The 19,785-nt window shown below is 40.5% G+C and overlaps 1 protein-coding gene across 1 annotated transcript in view; it reads right to left on the bottom strand.

Annotated features, from left to right (window-relative positions):
• LOC140736337 (uncharacterized protein C16orf96-like) overlaps positions 1-19,785 on the bottom strand; it is a 71,464-nt gene that overhangs the window by 40,065 nt on the left and 11,614 nt on the right. The window contains exons 3-5 of the mRNA XM_073062335.1: positions 18,368-18,415; positions 14,356-14,442; positions 11,023-11,106 (exon numbers count right to left, since the gene is read on the bottom strand). Coding sequence (XP_072918436.1) covers positions 11,023-11,106; positions 14,356-14,442; positions 18,368-18,415 — 219 coding nt within the window. The remainder of the gene's footprint in view (positions 1-11,022; positions 11,107-14,355; positions 14,443-18,367; positions 18,416-19,785) is intronic.

Here is a 19,785-nt window from a genome sequence, read left to right as displayed (position 1 = left end):
CCCTCGTGTTACCCCTAAACTTCTGCCCCCAACTCTCAAATCATGTCCTCTCGTTTGAATCTCCCCTACTCTCAATGGAAAAAGCCTATCCATGTCAATTCGATCTATCCCCCTTATTATTTTAAAGACCTCTATCAAGTCCCCCCTCAACCTTCTACGCTCCAAAGAATAAAGACCTAACTTGTTCAACCTTTCCCTGTAACTTAGGTGCTGAAACCCTGGTAACATTCTAGTAAATCTTCTCTGTGCTCTATTTTGTTGATATCTTTCCTATAATTTGGTGACCAGAACTGTACACAATACTCCAAATTTGGCCTCATCAATGCCTTGTACAATTTTAACATTACATCTGATGCACCATCAATAACTCACGCTGAGACGTAGGAAGCGAGGTATCGGCTTTTATTGACTGGAAGAGTGAACAACACTACATCCTGGGGAATGAGGCAGAGCAACAGGCCACAGACGCCTTTATACAGGGGTCTGTGGGAGGAGCCACAGGAGCAGTCAGCAGGGGTCTGTGGGAGGAGCCACAGGAGCAGTCCAGACAGGTATATCTAGTTCACCACAACATCCCAACTCTTATACTCAATGCTCTGATTTATAAAGGCCAGCATATCAAAAGCTTTCTTCACCACCCTATCCACATGAGATTCCACCTTCAGGGAACTATGCACGATTATTACTAGATCACTCTGCTCTACTGCATTCTTCAATGCCCTACCATTTACCATGTATGTCCTATTTGGATTATTCCTACCAAAATGTAGCACCTCACACTTATCAGCATTCAACTCCATCTGCCATCGTTCAGCCCACTTTTCTAACTGGCCTAAATCTCTCAGCAAGCTTTGAAAACCTACTTCATTATCCACAACGCCTCCTACCTTAGTATCATCTGCATACTTACTAATCCAATTTACCACCCCATCATCCAGATACTTGCAGACACTAATCAGTTCGGATTGGCAAAAACATCACCTCCAGAATCACTGTCAGCACAGCTGCACCACAAGGCTGCGTTCTCAGAACCATTTGCAACTCAGAATCTAAACACTGAAAAGAAAGACATTGCTTCAGCCTGCAAAACAAAAACACAAAAGCAGCATTGAAAGCTGAAAATACGGACACTGCAGTCATCCCCAGTGGTTTGATCTCCGTGCTCCAGCCACCAGATGTGAGTTTAAACAAATCATTCAAAGAATTCATGGGTCGATAGTGGAACGAATTTGACTCAAAAACAGCCAATAAATATAACCTGTCTTCCGTGTATTCGTTTTTCCAAAGTTGGCACCCTCTGTATAAGTCGACCCCCTAATTTTAGGACCAAAATTTAGGGCCAAATTCTCGGCTTATACAACGGAATTTATGGTAATTTTCTTTTGTTTTGCAGGCTGAAGAAATGTCTTTCTTTTCAGTGTTTAGATTCTCTGAGTAAGTTTGCTTATTGGCTGCAAGTGATAACCCAAATGTAAATTGAAACTGATTCTAACAGAGTCATTCCCTCAGCTGAACAAATGAAACTGTAATGTCAGTTTCTAAAAAAAATTCAAAATTCGAAGTAAAGTGCGGAAGGGCTACGCTGTAACCCGGATTTTCACTTCTCCTTGGTCTTGCTGACCTTGAGTGAGAGGTTGTTGTTGTGGCGCCACTCAGCCAGATTTTCATTTTCCCTCCTATATGCTGATCTGTCACCACCTTTCATTTGGCTAATGACAGTGGTGTCATCAGCAAACTTTAAAATTGCATTGGAACTGTGCTTAGCCTCATAATCATAATTATAAAGCGAATGGGGGGGGGGGGTCTGAGAACACTGCCTTGTGATGCATCTGTGCTGACGGTGATTCTGGAGGTGATGTTTTTGCCAATCCGAACTGATTAGTGTCTGCAAGTGAGGAAATCAAGGAGGTATTGAGGTCTAGGTCTTGGAGCTTATTGAATAGTTTTTAGAGGATGGTAGTAGTGTTGAATGCCAAGCTGTAGTCAATGAAGAGCATCCTGGTGCATGCATCTTCACTGTCCAAATGTTCCAGGGTTGAGTGAAGAGTCAATGAAATGGTATCTGCTGTAGACCTCTTGTGAGGACAGGCAAATTGTAACAGATCCAAGTTGCTTCTCAGTCAGGAGTTGATATGTTTCATCACCAACCTCTCAAAACACTTCATCACAGTGGACGTAAGTGTTACTGGACAACAGTCATTGAGACAGGTTACCATGTTCTTCTTTGGCACCGGTATAATTGAAGCTTGCTTGAAAGCAGGTGGGAATCTCAGACTGCCAAATGAGGAGGCTAAGTATATTGGTAAACACTCCAGCCCGTTGATCAGCACAGCTGTTTATTAGTCAGCCAGCTATCCTGTCTGGGTCAGAGGCTTTCTGTGGGTTCACCATCCTGAAGGATGCTCTCGTGTCATCCTCAGAGACTGAAATCATAGGGTCATTGGGGCTGTGGGACTTCATGAAGGCTCCTCCATGCTTTGATGGTCAAAGCCAGCATAAACGGCACTGAGTACCTGCATCACTTGTTTTCAGTTTGTAGGAGGTAATAGCATTCAAGCCCTGCCACAGCTATTGAGCGAAATTCAGTGATTCAAGTTTGGTCCAGAATCACCTTTCACGCGTGAAACAGTTTTCTGGAGGTAATACCTGGTCCTCTTGTATTTTATTTGGTCAACAGACCTGAATGCTACTGGTCCTCAGCAGATTACAGATCTCTTTGTTCATCCAGGCTTCTGATTGATTTTGTGGGGATACACTCATCTATGACTGTTTTCTAAAGTTGGTGACAATAGTGGTATATTCATTCTGATCCTCTGAATCCTTGAACAGGGCCCAGTCCATTGACTGGAAATACCGAAAATTCTGGTGTATAAGCAGAGAATTTGGTCCTAAATTTTGGTCCTAAAATTAGGGGGTCGGCTTATACAGAGGGTGCCAACTTTGGAAAAATGAATACACGGAAGACAGGTTGTACTTATTGGCTGTTTTTGAGTCAAATTCGTTCCACTGTCGACTCATGAATTCTTTGAATGATTTGTTTAAACTCGCATCTAGTGGCTGGAGCACGGACATCAAACCACTGGGGATGACTGCAACGTCCGTATTTTCAGCTTTCAATGCTGCTTTTGTCTCAAATGACAAGTGCGCTTTGAACATGTCCCAGACACGTAGTGACTTTTCCTTCCTGAAACCTTCGGGACATCGACGCCACACCTCTTTAACCCACTTCAAGTAACCGGCTTCATCCATCCAGCAGCGTTCTTGAACGTAAACAACAATACCCTGCGGGAATTTTCTGAGCAATACTTGTTTTCTGTCTGAATACAAGATCACGTCTATTCATAAATCGGGTGCATCAACTTCGCGTAGCTTTGAAATTTTCGCTGACCTCATGGTGTTTTTCAGCCCATTTCAAAGCTTGAACTCGAATCATTTCTCTGGTAACAACGTATCCGGACGATCGCTGGCAATTCACCCACTCTAAAACGTTTTCTTCCAGTTCTGGCCACCTGCATGTTTTCCTGCAGTTTGCATATTCCATCTTTGGCATTTCCCTCAGCGTGTCCTCTGTCTTTCTCCACTCTCTCACTTGTTTCTCGTTTACACTAAACTTCTTAGCAGCTGCAGAGTTATTCGTTCCTCCAGCAAAATCAACAACCTTCAGCTTGAAGCCAGCATCATATCGCATTTGTTTTAATCTCTTGTACACGGCGGTCACAAATTCAATACCGAGTACACGTACTGATCCTACCACCGTGTTATGTTTTAACGAGATTACGATGGGCGCTAAATGGTTTCACAGGGGTTACATTTCAGAGGATTCTTTACCATTGGAAACCTAATCCAAAATTTCCCTCCCTGATTTATTTATTAAGAATTCACCTATAACGCTCTACAATGTGCAGGCCTGTTATCCTTAACAGGTACTGGTTCACAAAATTTCCCGGTTCCGGATCCGGATCCGGCAAAGCTGAGTACCGGCATGTGAGTTCTTGTGATCATTTCTGGTGTAATCAAGAACCTCTACAAAAGGGTTCGGCTTATACAAAGGTAACATGAAAAAGTCACTTTTTTAACCTTGAAAATGGGGGTTGTCTTATACTCTGGAATATATGGTATGCATTTGTCCATCACTCAGGTGTGTTCAGTTGAGGCCATGATTAAGTTGGAGGCAGGCATGACAGGGGCGTGGCTGAAACCAGCACAGTGTTTTCCTTTATATTTGATCATCCTCCTCACTCTGGTTGTCTGTCCGTCTTTCATTGTTTCTTGGTATTTAAGGTGAATGCCCACAAGAAAATGAATCTCAGGGCTGTATATGGTGACACACATGTACCTTTATAATAAATTTACTTTCAACTTAAACTTTGATATTTTTTCTCAAGAAACTGACATTACAGTTTCACTTTTTCACCTCCGGGAACTCAGGATTCTGTTAAAATCATTTCAATATACTCAGTGCATTACAATTGGGTATTATTTGCTGTCAGTAAACAAACTTATTCAGGGAATCTAAAGACATTGCATCAATCTGCAAAAAAAAGTCTTAAGTGAAGTGATTGAAGAAAACAATTATAAAAGGAAGGTGCACAATTATTATGCCTTGTTTAATTGAAGCACAAGCTGGTTTTTGTTTTACAAGGAAAAACAAATTTAGCTCAGGTGAATCAGCAAAAACACAAAGTTCAAAGTACAGTTTTATCGAAGTATGTATATTGCATACAACCTTGCGATTTACCTTCTTGCTGGCAGGCACAAAACACAAACAATAACAAAGTAAAAAACTAACACACAGAACATGTCCCCGAATGCCAGCCCTTCACCATTCCTAACCACTTGGCTTCAACATCACTTTCCAGCTAACCTCCTTCCCCTCCCCCCACCTTTTTATTTTGGCATCTTCCTCCTTCCTTTCCCAACCTGATGAAGAGTTTCGGCCTGAGTCAATTGACTGCTTATTGATTTCCGGAATGCTGCCTGACCTGTTGAGTTCCTTAGGCATTTGCTAAAATGCCAATCTGTGCATATAGTGATAGTTACAGTATATTAAAAAGCTGCACTCTCAGGAAGTTCCATTCATCCTCCCCATCACTACTACTCCAGGGCCATGGACAGCAGCCTCCCACATCAGGGGCCTAGAGGGGCGAGGCCATTTCCGTCATCGCCTCCACAAAGTCAGCAAACTCCCACCAGTTATGTAGTACTACCCAGTGGGTTATTATATTGAGGCACTTCGAAGGGAAAAGCAGACATAATTAAAATCAGGTTTTTTATCACTGACACAAGCCGTGAAACTTGGTACTTTGCAACACCAGTACAAAACAAGACAAACTACGAGTTACAAAAATAAGTAAACAATATAAAAGATGGGTAACATGGCAACATTCACAGATTCACGGGCCACTCAGGAATCTGATGGCAGAGGGGAAGAAACTGCTCCTAAAATATTGATCATGGGCCTTCAGGCTCCTGTAACTCCTCCCCAATGGTAGTACTGATGAGAGTGCTTAGATGGCCTCCGTGGTGGGTCGTCTGCCATGGAACTGGCTGATCCTGTGCACTGAGTTCCAGACAGTCAGAATGCTCTCCATGGTAATCTGTAGACATTTACTGTAGTCTATGGCTTAAAAAAGCAAGCATGGGTAGACTTTTTTTTTTGCTTATTTTTCTTTCTTATTGCACATTTAGAGCAGTGGGGATGCCAAGCAAGATGGTGGAAGGCTCCTTCTGCAGGATGTGGGAAGGCAGGGAGACCGCCAGTGTCCCTGAAGACTACACCAGAGAGAAGTGCATCCAGCTGCAACTTCTAACATACCGTGACAAGGAGTTGGAGCTGGAATTGGATGAACTTTGGATCAGTGGGAATGCTGAGGAACTGAAAAACGGAGGTAGTTACACCCAAGGAGCAGGACACTGGTAACTGGGTGACTATCAGGAGGCGAAAGAGGACAGGCAGCCAGTGTAGAGTACTCCAGTGGCAGTTCCCCTCAACAACAGGTATACCACTTTGGATACTTTTGGGGTGGGAGGGGGTTGGGGAAATGACCTAACAGAGGAAAGCAACAGCAGTCACATCTCTGGCACTGAGTCTGGTTCTGAAGGGAAAGACAGGGAAGAAGAGATGAGTTGTAATGGTTAGGGGAGCAGAAAGGAGGTTTGTGAAGGAGAATGAGATTCCCTGATATGCTGCCTCCCAGATGCTAGGGACAGGGACACCTTGGATCAGGTCCACAGAATTCTTGAGTGGGAGTGGGAGCATACTTGATTTTTGTGTCTGTATTTACTCAGGAGTAAGGACACAGAGTCCACAAAAGTGAGGCAAAGCTGCAGCAAGGACACGGACCCTAGACAGGTTCCCGAGGAGGAGGTGTTGGCTGTCTTGAGGCAAATTAGGGTGAATAAATCAGACCCTGTGGGATGCTAGTGCAGAAATTACAAGGGCCCCGAGCACAGATGTTTAAGATATTCTTAGCCATGGGCAAGGTGCTGGAGGATAGCTAATGTTGTTCCATCATTTAAGGAAAGGCTCAATAAATAAGTCAAGAAACATTAGTGGTGAGCAAGTTACTGTAAAGTATTCTAAGGGACCAGATATCCAAATTTTTGGATAGACAGGGAGTGATTTGGGATGCTCATTTTCTGATAGTTCCACCACAGAGGTCCTGTTTTGATTGTTGTATCTGAAACCTTCCCTTTGACCTTGTTGCCACAGGAGACCCTGGCAGCAGCTAAACTCCAAACGGCATCTCTTGGGATCTCAGGAACTCACAACCCTCGGCGAAAATGAGCACTGACTGTATTATGAAACCGCTGAAGATGGCAGTCAGAGGTCAGCCCCAAACAACACCTGCAGTTACTACTGTGGTTGGTTTCCAGCATCCATAACCATCTTCCTTTCTGCAGTGCAATACAAGCCAATAACTAGCTTTCCCTCTATTCCCAGAAGGCACTTTTATCAGGGCTCACACATTGCCAAAATGCTGCTCTGATATGAAAGACTGCCATTCTTACTGATTTTGACATTGTTTGATTAAAACTATAACAAGCTGTGAGCCCTAACCCAAACAAAATGATAATTGGTGATATCTGATAGCTCTGCTAGACCACAATTTAAACTCATTCGAGCAAGTTTATTTTTCACCTTTATGCACAGGTTTAATGTGCAATGTTTCACATTGTCAGGTAGATGGCAGTGTTGTAACTTCAGTGGAACAGTGAATGAGGCACAAAAACTGAAGACTTCAGGACCAAAGCTAAGATGTCACTGAACACCATAACACCCAGGATTTTTAAACTGTCCCAGAGTGAATCAGCCTGGTTTAAGCTTGCCTCTTGTAAATTAGTGGACTTTCAAGTGGAAGAGTTAGAAGGTAGCATAGTGGTTAGCACATCACTTAACAGCACTAGCTGTAAGATGGGGGTTCAATTCCACCCACTGTCCGTAAGGAGTTTGTACATTCTTTCCGTGACTATGCGAGTTTCCTCCAACATTAAAAAGATGCACAAGTTAGGGTTAGTGAGTTGTGGGCATGCTATGTTGGACCACAAGTGTGACAACCATCCTGGGCTACCCAGTACAAGCCTCTGATTTCATGCAAATGACACATTTTGCTGTATTTTTTTTATGTATACATTGGAGTATACATTGGAGTCCATTAGAGTCCACTAGGATTTCTAGCTCATGATAGCTGTCACTGGCTTTTTGCACTTGTGCTGGGCTCCACCGAGCAAGCTCAGATTCTCCTTCACCTATGATTTAATCTACCAGCAGCAAGATTCCAGAGTCTTGAGCTGCCCAGCTTCCACTTGGTATACATTTAGTTCTGCACTTTAGCCGCGAGGTCGGCACTTCATTTCTATGGACACCTGTAACACATACTGAGTTTGCGCTACTCCCTGGCTTGAGAGTAACGTCGCTATAAGGAACATGGCCAGTCATCAACAGTTGCACAACACAGAATCACGTCAAACAGCAATATCTCGTCAATCAGCACTTTGCATGCAATCTTCTATCTTGGTGATTCAGCTGCTCACCTAGATAGTTAAATATCAGGAGTATACCTGCATTTGCCTTGGAGTACATTACAACTGCAAAACTGCTGCACCGGCAAAATAGTAGCGTTATGCTAATGGTATGCTACTACGCTGCCCCAATTATCATTTGGCCAGATACTGGGCAGCAGACAAAGGTTTAATCAAAGATTATGCACCTAAAATGTCGAGCCCAAGAAAAGAACAACCACAGACCTGCAAAATATTTAAGACTCCAAAGGTACCAATAGAAAACAGAATTAGGTTTATTATTACTGACACGTGTTGAGAAATGTGTCACTTTAATCATACTAGAGTCAGATTAAAGAGAAACAAGTAACCATCGAACTTAAAAGGCCATTGATATTTTTGATTTCAGGGGAAAAATTCATCATTTATACATAGCATTTCAGAAACCTTTAAGCTTCTATACAATTACTCGAATACTCAAGTAATCATTAGCCAAAATGCAACATGCAAGGCTTTTTTTTATTAAAAAAAGATTTAATAAGCAACAACCCATTGTTAAATGTAAATGTTTAATACGCACTGCTTCATCTATACTTGGATATTCTTGCTCATTTATTAGAAAAAGGGAAAAAAGTTTCTCTAAGGTTTAGATCCTATACAACAAGTTAACTTTAGGAATTGTTACTTAAATTGTACCTTGAGCATATGTAAATAAATGGAAGCACAAAACAATGTGAAAACTTCCAGTCACTTTTTTTGCTTCTCCTCCGCCCCCCCCCCCCCCCAACGATTACCTGCAAGCTTTTCATTTAGCACTGAGTCACGGTTACTTTCTTAACATGACATGAATAACTGCAAGCTATAAGATAGCTTAGCACAGTTATTGATTGTGGGGATGGGAAGAAAGAAAACGTTTCTCTTTACACAATAGAAGGATTGAATGTTACACAAGAATATGAGTAATAATTGTTCCTAGATTCCCAGTAATGCAAGTCAGCAAACATCTACCAGATACAACTTAATGAACAGATCAAAACATGAAACAAGACATGAACAAAAAAAAAATCACTGTTTCATTAATTCAAATAAATCAATGGCTCGTGGGTGAGACTGATGGCCAGGGAACTGTGTGGCCACTGTTGTCGCACAGACCAGGCCCTCATCCGTGGCATTGCCTGGTGCAGCTGCCAGAGGCAGAGTGGAGTGAAGAGGTGCAGTGGGCACACTGGAGTCCGTGCCAGGGTCCTCTCCCATCGGTGTTGCTCTTCAGTGTTCACTCAGTGGAAGACAAGCTAGGTTGTTTTCATCTGCGGCTGAACTAGTGTACGAGGGACTGCTGCGTATCAGTTTGTACTTGCAGAAACGTGGGTCCCAGACAACATCCCATGCACCAATCTTCAGGCCATTCCTCTCAGTCTTGGGCTAATATGTGACTGTATGTACCATCTTAACTACAGCTGCTATGCGCGATTATATATATTGGGTCAATGTGCAAAACAACATTCCATTAGCCCTTATGAGTACGTGTTAATGACAAACCTGAACTTAAAGGAATGGAATGTTTTGATTTCCTTATTTAGGCAGGGATAGACTGCTTTTGGTAGCAACTCAGAGGAGGTTTATTACTGGTACAATATGAGGTTGGTCCTATACATATTGGAGATTTTAAATAAAGCTCAAGAATCTCAGCAGCAATGTTTCCTCTAATTTTTAGTAGTCAATGTGCACAAAAATCTTTTGTGCAAGTTTTTTTTTCCTGTGAAAAAAGTATGTGCTCACTGAATGCACACATGGCACAGTTTATATAGGTTTACAAAATTTGACATAAAACTGCACAGTACAACAAAATAACAGACATATTCAAGTCACTCAGTTATTTTTTTTCTTTCCCCTGTCTTTGGCATTTACCCATTCTTTGTAAACTATCTAGACTAAGAATTTCCATCCAATTGATAGCTTTTGATTCTCATCAACATATCCAAATGACATTCACCTAAATGCTTTCTCAGCTTGATTTTGAGTTGATTCATTAGGTTAAAACCTCGCTCACAGTCCACACTAGATGAAAGAAAGTTTCCCCCAATGTCCATCGTCATTTGTGCAAGGTCGCAAAGCTGTTCATTTTGAAGTACAAATGGAACCATTTGAGCAAAGTTTGAAATCAGTTTGGATTTTGGATTTAGTTTTTTCTTGCACGGAAAATTTGAAATCATTAAACTGTCTATTACTGTATTTTCAGCTAGAAAATCATAATATTTTAGACACAAGGCATTAACTTGTTCATCTCCAAATGTGACGTCACAATCTGCAATTGCAGAGAAATCAAAAGCTAGCCATTCTTGTACCTCATCTTCAGGAAACCTCTCTTCTAAATGAACAGAAAGACTATATATGAAAGTCAACAGCGAACTTGTATCTACTGTGATGTGCTCTTCACGTTGTTGGCTTAGCAAAACTTAACTTTGTCACTCCAGGAAACATTAATTACTACATTTTAGGTAACTAACCTTTTGTGCGCACGTCAATTTCCTTTTTGCGCTGGTTGAAAAACTTGTGTGTGTACACACACATGCACAGCTTAGAGGGGATATAGCTCACAGGTTTCCCAAAAAAGAGGAATGCTTACACTTGAGAAAATCTAGAACTAAGTGGGAGGGATGGGGCTGAAAACTAGAGAATGCAACAGCTTAGAATAAGGAAACAAACTGTTTAATGCTAGGATTAAAATAGTATGTCAGGAAGCACTTCCCCACAAAGTAGAAATCAGGATTTATTTCTTCTGAAGAGGAAATCGAGTCCTTCCACAACATGCTATTTTTACTCAAAAATGTCAATACTAAGAATGATTTTCTTCGACTGGCTGACAGCATTAAAGTATTTATGAATTTCAAAACTTCAGCAATTCCTTCCAAGTACCAGAAAATAAAACAATATTTCATTTTGATTGGAAAATAGTAATAGAATGACAAAAGAAATTTTAAAAATGATTTGGGAGTTACACAAAGGTGGAGTTATACTTACCACCTTCCGACCTTCCACATCTGTTTCAAAATCACCCATTTCTGATTGAAGACCAAGCAAAGAAATTTTTGCATCATAATCAAGCTAAGTGTAAAATAGAAAAGTTTGATTATTAATATCTATCCAGCTCTAATTATTAATCATATGTACAAACTATATAAATCACAATTTATAATACAAGCTATTTATATATACACACACACAAAGCTATCAAATTTTAGAACTAAATGCTGGAAGTACTTAACAGCAGTTTGAATAGAAACTAAGTTGACTTTTCGTGTGACTAGAAGGCTTGTGACAAGGTGCCATACATGAGGCTTCAGAAAGCCTGACAAAGCTGCTACACAAGGGGCAGCTAGACAAGAACTCATGCTACTATGGGAGATGCTAGCATGGATAGAAGGCTGGCTGGCTGACTGGCAGGATGCAGAATGGGAAATGAGCGGTGGGGGGGCGGGGGGCTGTTCTTTTCTGGTTGGCTGCTGGTGACTAGCAGTGTTCTGCAGGTGTCTGGTTTGGGACCCCTTCTTTTCACATTGCATGTTATTGACCTGGATGATGGAATTGATGGCTTCGTAGCCAGGTCTGAGGGCAGTACAAAGACAGACGGAGAGGCAGGCAGTGCTAAGGGAGAAGGGAATCTGCTGAAGAACTGACAAATTAGAAGACTGGCACAATGGCAGACAAAATACATTGCAAAGTAGTGTGTATGGTCATGCACTTTGGTAGAAGGAATAACGACGTAGACTATTTTCTAAGGGGAGGCAATTCAGTGGTCAGAAGTGTAACAGGATTTGAGAGCCCCAGTATAGGATCCCCTGAAGGGCAATTTGCACATGGAGTTGATAGTAAAGAAAATAAATGCAATGCTAGCACTCACTTTGAGGACTGGGACATGAAAGCAATGATGTTATGCTGAGGCTTCAAGGCATTGCTCAGACCACACTGGAGTACTGTGAAAGATTCTGGGGGAGAGACACTCATAAAAGACCAGGTTTTTTTTTTTGGGAGGCTTTTAAAATAAAATTTAAAATACTGGCTGGTATTGGAGAGGGTCTAAGAGGATGTTTATGAGAATGATCCTGGGAATGAAGGGATAATGTACAAAGAGCATTTGATGGATCTGGGTCTGTATTTGTTGGAGTTTAGAAGAATGAGTGGGGACCTCATTGAAACCTACCAAGTATCAAAAGACCTGGATGGACTAGACATGGTGAGGATGTTTCCAATAGTGGGAGAGTCTAGGACGAGAGAGCACAGCATCAGAATACAAAGATATCCCTTCAGAACAGCAATGAGGAGGAATTGCTTTAGCCAGAGGGTGGTGGATCTGTGGAATTCATTGGCACAGACAGTTGTGGAGGCCATCAATGGGTATATTTAAAGTGGAAAATCAATAAAAAGATTTAAAAAGTGGAGGTTGATAGGGTCTTGATTAGTAAGGACTTCAAAGGTTAAGGGGAGAAGGCAGGAGAATGGTATTGACAGGGAAAATAAGTCAGCCATGATCAAATGGCAGAACAAATTCAATGGGCTGAATGGCTTAATTCTGCTCTGATACCTTCTGGTAATTGATCACTCATTTAAAAAAATGAGTTATAATAAAAAAAAGTCAAAGGTAATAAAATACTTTGCTGAGCACTCCAAAATCTTCTTCCCTTTATTTATGCTATTTTCCATACAAGTGGCTCTCCTAAAAGCATTTAAAATCGCTAGCTGCCTCAAAAAACCTCTTGTGTGCATGTCTCTCCCCCAGCATCTGGTACCTAACTAACTGCCTTCTGCAGGTCAAGACATCTATCGACATTTATTTGCTCACTATTTTAAAAACATCAGGACTAGTCTTGCCATAAAGGAATGACAATAAAAGTTTGGCTTAAAATTTATAAAATATTGCAGATACTAGGGCCTGCTGAGAGGACATCTGTTATTACCCCTCCCCCACAACATTTTTGGGTTCTTTAATGGAAGTGTTGCAGAGAATGGAAGAGATTTACTAGTCTCAAGAATGGAATGCCAAGCAGGATTCCCAGGCTCTTCTGCAGATGCTCCACCAGATGACCGTTAAGCAAGAGTGTGCTTTGAAAAAAAGGCTCAAGGCCAAATTTTAATTCCAGACAGTCAACACTCAAGTTTCTACATGTTGATGGTTTGATGCACCATCAATAACTCACTCTGAGACGTAAGAAGCGAGATATCAGCTTTTATTGGCTGGAAGAATGAACAACACTACATCCTGGAGAATCAGGCCTCAATCGCCTTTATACAGGGGTCTGTGGGAGGAGCCACAGGAGCAGTCAGCAGGGGTCTGTGGGAGGAGCCACAGGAGCAGTCCAGACAGGTATATGTAGTTCACCACATGTTTACAGTACAATTCCTCACCACACCTCCCTCCATCCTAACAGGCACTCTCTGGCTGGTCAACTGGTAGTTCAGCAACAAATTACAAATATAATCCAATCACAGCAGACCCATCACTTGCCTAATTTGATTTGCCTCTTTTCTTCCCTACATCTTATCACACTTATCTACAATAACTTCATTTGCATTTTGATCCCACTATCCAACTCATCCTCACTTACACCTGACAACTCTCTCTGCTCTAGAAAGGCAACATGAGATTTTAAACTGTTGTTAAGAGCTCAATAAATACAAGGTATGCCCTAATCATCCTGGTGACTCTGTGGCACTGTTCTCCCTGAGGTGCACGATGTGCAATAACTAAAATGCTCCCACGCACAAAGCTTTCGTTGCCGAGCAGCAGGAATAAAGACAGACAAGAAAAAGTTTATGAAACACACAAGATCAGAATCTGAATCAGGTTTAATATCACTGGCACGTGTTGTGAAATTTGTTGTGCAGCAGCAGTACATTGCAATACACAATCAAAACTAAATGACAGTAAATACACTTTTAAAACATTAAATTAGTCATGCAAAAAGAGAAAGAGTAGAGAGGTAATGTTCACAGGTTTAATGCCCATTCAGAAATCTGATGGCAAAAGTGAAGTTATTTCTGAATCATTGAGTATGTGCCAAAGATAGTCTTTGTTGTACCACATTTCATTATACCCTTCAATTAAATAAAAAGTATGATTGTTCATTTTTCATTCTAAATATTCATAGTATACATATCACAAAAAATATTTAAAGTGCTTTGCAATTTCAGGCCACAAAAATTTCCTGCTTAGAGCAATGGTTGGTCCATGCAGCTGTTAAAAAACTGGAGGGAACCTTGATCTGCAAAGCTACCATTGTACATCTGATGGCATATCTGAAAAAATGATATTCCTTCAGTTGCTCCACTAATGTGCAAACCACAGCCTTTACTCACATCTTTATTCAATAATGTCTGCAAAGTATTCCACAAAACAAAATCTTTTGCATCTGGCAGATTATTCAGCTGGTCTTCAAAAGTACTCTAATAAAAGGAAAAAAATGTAGTAATAATTCTGAAATCATTAATGTTTTTGTTATTTACACAGCCATCCCAAAATAACACCTAGCCAAGCACGTCACTTTTTCATATTAATATAAAGAGAGAAGAATAGCCCTCAACTCGGCCCTGGAGTTTCCGGGGCAACGTTTTTTGATGGTGTTTCCATAGCAAGCTGTTCTTGTTTTTCCGAGGCTGAGTTGCTAGCTCGACGCTCAAACCAACTTGGATTTGAACTTAGGAACCTTCACTCCACAGTCCGGTGCTGATATTATCGCGCCACCAAGCAGGACAATATAAAGAGAAAACTGACCCAAACTGGAGGTGAGCTCAGAGCTGCGCTAATACTTTGATCACCAGAAATAAATTTCTATAATGGAGCAGTAGCAGTCTGAGGTACATTTCTTAAGCAACAGAAGAGGATGCCTCACATTTCTTTGCACTTTGCAAGAGATAACTAACTGGGTCTTGTGGGTGGAGGACAAGTTGAGCAAGTTGACCTTCCATTTACCACTAGCATGCAAACTTGGGTGCTCTTCTGCTTGACTTACAACAACCTCATAATTGGAGGGAGGCAGACACAGTTGTGCAGCTAGTAGATAAACTGCCTCAACTCTAGTAACCAGCAATCTCTGCTATCGTCTGTGTGAAGTTCATATGCTCTCCCCATGACTGGATTGGGTTTTACCCTGCTGTTCTATCTTCCTCCTAGACCCCAAGGATGTGCAAGTTGGCCACTGTAAACTACCCCAGTATGCAGATTAGTGGTAGAATTTAGGGAACTGTACAGGCTGGGTACAACAATGTGGCATTAGTCCATATCACTAATAGATCCAATTGGGTGCTTGATAATCAGTATAGATTTAGTGGGCTGAAGGGTCTGTTTGCCCGTTTTATAATTCTGACTCAACGAGCTTCCCACACTAACATCTACAGCGCATTAAATTAGGGATTCCAGCTTAACTGAAATTATGGGGAAATTGAAATCACCCACTTATCTGCACATTTGACCATACACTTAGCCTGCCTATCTCTCTGCTGATACTTTGCATCCTTTTATCTAATGCCACCAAACACTCGGTTCCTTTAGGTCACTAACATTAAGCAGTACATAGTCAAGATGCTGGCACCAATACTTGTGGCACCCCATTTCTTATAATTTAAGAATGGGAAAACTACCCATTTATCCTGATACTACATTTTCTATAAATTAGAAAATGTTCCATCCATACTATTACCCAAAATGTCATAAACTCTTCTCTAACACAGGAATCAGTCCATGACATCTTTTGGAAATTTAAGCAGACTATCTCAACTGTGTACCATTTTTATCCATCCTGCTCAAAATCCTAAAAAGTTTCTAACAAGTCTGTCATGCACACCTTCATTTTAATAAAGAAATTTCAATTCTGCTTGATTATGCAATTTGTAAAAGTGCTTCTGCTACTTCCTTGTTATTAGATCCACCATGTCCTCAGTAGCAGATGTTAGGCTATTTTTCTGACTAGCAGGACTGAATTTGTGATTTTATAATCTATTCGGACCCCTCAAGAATCTAGTAAAGGAATTTTGTAAGATAATGCAAGGCATCTTCTTTCCCTTGAGACACTTCTTACAATCCTAGAATGCAAGCCTTCAGTTCACAAGGACCATTTATCCTTCCCCACCAAATTGTTTAGGTATCTTCTTTCCAGTGATTGTACCTGTATCAAGTCTCTCTCCCCTTTTCTAATTTGTTATTGTGATGATTTTACTATATTCATCTGTTAAAATACTGAAAAACACTTGTTCACATGTTGCTATTTCATTGTTTTCTGTTATTAATTCACCCGTGTCATTCTTTAAGAGATCAATAGTGATTTCCAGTCAAATGGGACACAGTGGGACCAGTACATTTTGGCCAATTAAGCAGCTATCCAAATTAACTAAAGTTTCATGGAAATAGTTAAAAAGGTACAAGTAGTCAAGCTACCATTCAACTGAGTGACAAATTATGTACTTAAATGAAAAACAGAAATTACAACACTATTGATACTACTACTGCATTATAAAACTTAGTCCCTAATAGTTATTGATAGGAATTAATCCTGCATATGCTGCTGCATTCTTTTGTTCAACTATAAATGAACAAAATCAGCACAGACCCCTGGTGTAGATAATGGATTGTCTTCATACAATGCTTCAATGATTGCATTCTCCAAATGTTAGTTTTCACTGTAACATTAACTTGTTGAAATAGTGAAATTGTTTCATTCCCCGGCAATTTCTCGGATCACCAAGCCTAAATGCTTGAAAAAGCAGTGAGTGAGAGTTTAGTATTCCTGCTCATTTCTCAACCATCGATAACAAAAATCATTGCTTTTTGAACAAACACCCAGAACCGACACGATTTAAACTGTTTTAAGCAGTGTCATGTTTAACAGCCATACAAGTGCACAGAACCTATGCTAGCTAGAAACTTGATGGTAACAGTCTTCTGCCCCAATTAAGTGGCACAATGTCCAAAATGAAGTGAATCCCAGCTACTTTCTTGATTAGTTATTGTTCTTTAAGAGTTGGCCAAAATAAGCAGCTGTCATAATTAACCAATGGCCCAATTAACCGTAATCTACAGTATTTACCTTAAGATTTTCTATATACACTAGAAGGCCTAACTGTCCATTTATATTTTTCACTGCTTTGCTTCCATTAGCTACTCTCCATCCACCCACCCATCTCCACCCTGCCATTTTATATTTTTAAAGCTGCATTGTGAGGAGCCTCAATAGCCATGGTTATCTCCTCAAGAGATCAAGAAATTAATTGAGTCCTGCTGAAGGGTCTCAGCCCATAATGTCAACTGCACTCTTTTCCATAGATGCTGCCTGGCCTACTGAGTTCCTCCAGTATTGAGCGTGTTGCTTGACCTTTACTCCACTGCTACTAACTCACCACGTTTTAACTCATTACTCCGAATTCCTTTTACATCACCTTTCTTCCATGAACCATAATCTTCAAATCCCATTTGTTTCTGATATCCCCACCCCTTCCTAATCCACAAGCCATGGATGTCAGAGAAAATGCATTGTAGATGAAAGGACTGCAAGAAGCGATGTTTGTTCACATGTCCTTTGACTGGACAGGGTGTGTGGTAATAATAGGCCTCAAATGTGACTGCTAACCCAATCAATACAGGGACAATATGCCCAAATTTTATTGCCATACAGTACTGAGACCATTTTTTAAAAATGTACTGCATTTTTGTCCTCCCTGCACCCCCCACCCATCCCTCCCCCAGCAAGTCTAATGTTGGCCTCAACTGTTAAACAACAGCAGTGGGTCAGTTTTTAAATTATGATAAAATGGCCTTATGACATAAAATCATCCCCATGAACACATCTCCACTTATACAGTGGATTCAAAGGGAGACATGATGGCTCATCTTACAAAAATTCACAATATGCTTCATAGCAATACCTCTCAGTGAGAAGGATCCAAGCAAAATATCACTGAAAGTTCACATCTTACTTTCTGCAGGTTTTGCAATTTTCCAGACCCAGAAATTAAATTTGTAAATTATTTAAGAAATAAATGTCTAGAATCAGTTATTTAAATTTAAAACTGTACACCAAAGATAACACTAAATACAACTTGCACTGTTATATAACAATTGTTATACATAACTAGGACAGATGCTTGCACAATTCTCAATGCTATGGAAATTATGCGCAATTTTTAATCCAAACATGATTATAGTAATCCAATCCCATCTATCACTCCAAGTTAGAGATTATAAAGTTAGTTTCCAATTCTTGTTTTCAAAATCATTTTTATTTCACTGTTACAATATTGTATCACAACTTTAAGGTTACATAAAAATCTTTAGTTGTCTTTGGATATCAATTTTTACCTGTTTCTATTCACAACTCACCAATTTGCGAGTCGTTTCTTCAGTGTTTCGAGCTTTGCTTTGCTGTAGCTGCAGGTACAAGAAGTTTGAAATTTAGCTCAGAAAGTTAAAGCAAATGGGGATTTAAACAGAGTGTCATAGCGTTAACTACTTCTGGGATAATTCATACTAAATGAATATATGTGCAAAGATGAACTGCAGAGAACACCATGCACATTAAATCTTGTACATACCTTTTCCTCATTCTAGCATATCTTCTGATTTCCAAACTGCTATGGATGTTAAGCGTGAATCATTTACAGTCCCCACATCAAGCTTACCCCACCTACCAATAGTTTAACCTTGTCTTTTTCCTTTCAGGTGTCCAGAAGATGCAATCTCTAGGATATCATGGAGACTATGATGGAGGCAAAGAACTGTCTCTTATTTCACACTCAGTCAACGTCGTCAGTACAAATACAATATACGCTGTAAATCAGAGGTTCCCAACTGGAGGCCTACTGATCCCTCAGTTAATGGTAGAGGCCCACAGCATTAAAAAATGTTGAAAATCCCTGCCCTAAATGGATAAGTTGGAGGCATGTTCTACAGTACTCACTCAAACAACTGTACTGCAGCCAGGGCTCACAGAAAGATAGCAGGTGCAAACCACACTGATTTTTTCTACTGAAATCAGATAGCTGAAGGTATGCAAATTTATGCAGCTATATAGATTCCAGTGGACATGATAGTACACTGCCACCTCCAGCGTAACATCAAAAATCTTGGTGCTTAATCTCATCCACAATGTTAACATTCTTACCATTTCCAAGGCAAGGTTCACTTGAAGTTGTTGTTTGTAAACCACCTCCTTTCTCATTAGTAAGTTTGGCTTAAAGTACTGCAATATAGCAAGTACAAGGACAACTGCAAGATTAGCTCCTTATTTATTCATGGTCATCAACCTTAATCCGGATGGCCTTTCAAAAGAAACAAGAAAATTGAAGCAGGAGTAGACAACTATCATTCCCCACCTCCCCCACCAAGTCATTGCACCATTCAGCATAATCATAACCATCTCATGTTGTCCTCGGCTCCTCAACCACAACAGCTCCTGTAGTCCCAATCTCGCAAACTTTCGACAAGTTGTCAGTCTTTACTTTAATACTACATTTAATGATGTGGCCTCCATCATTCTCGGGGGAGAGACGCACCGCACTGAAGAAATTTCTACACAGCTCAATTTCAAATGACCGGTCCCCTATATTGTAGCGACATCCCCTTATTTGTAACTCTCACTAATGAGAATTTACAAGTCCCTTAGGATCTTATACACTTACAATTTGGACTTAGTCAGCATTTCACCCACCTTACTGCACATTCCAGCTTCTGCTGAAGGCTTATAAATATCCAAATGGAAAAGCACGTACTTTGTGACTAAGAAAATCTCACAGCTGATG

The sequence above is a fragment of the Hemitrygon akajei genome, chromosome 11 (assembly GCF_048418815.1).
Source record: "Hemitrygon akajei chromosome 11, sHemAka1.3, whole genome shotgun sequence".
NCBI classification, from domain to species: domain Eukaryota; kingdom Metazoa; phylum Chordata; class Chondrichthyes; order Myliobatiformes; family Dasyatidae; genus Hemitrygon; species Hemitrygon akajei.
The sequence above is the reverse complement of the archived record's forward strand: the minus strand, read 5'-3'. Positions and strand labels throughout refer to the sequence as shown.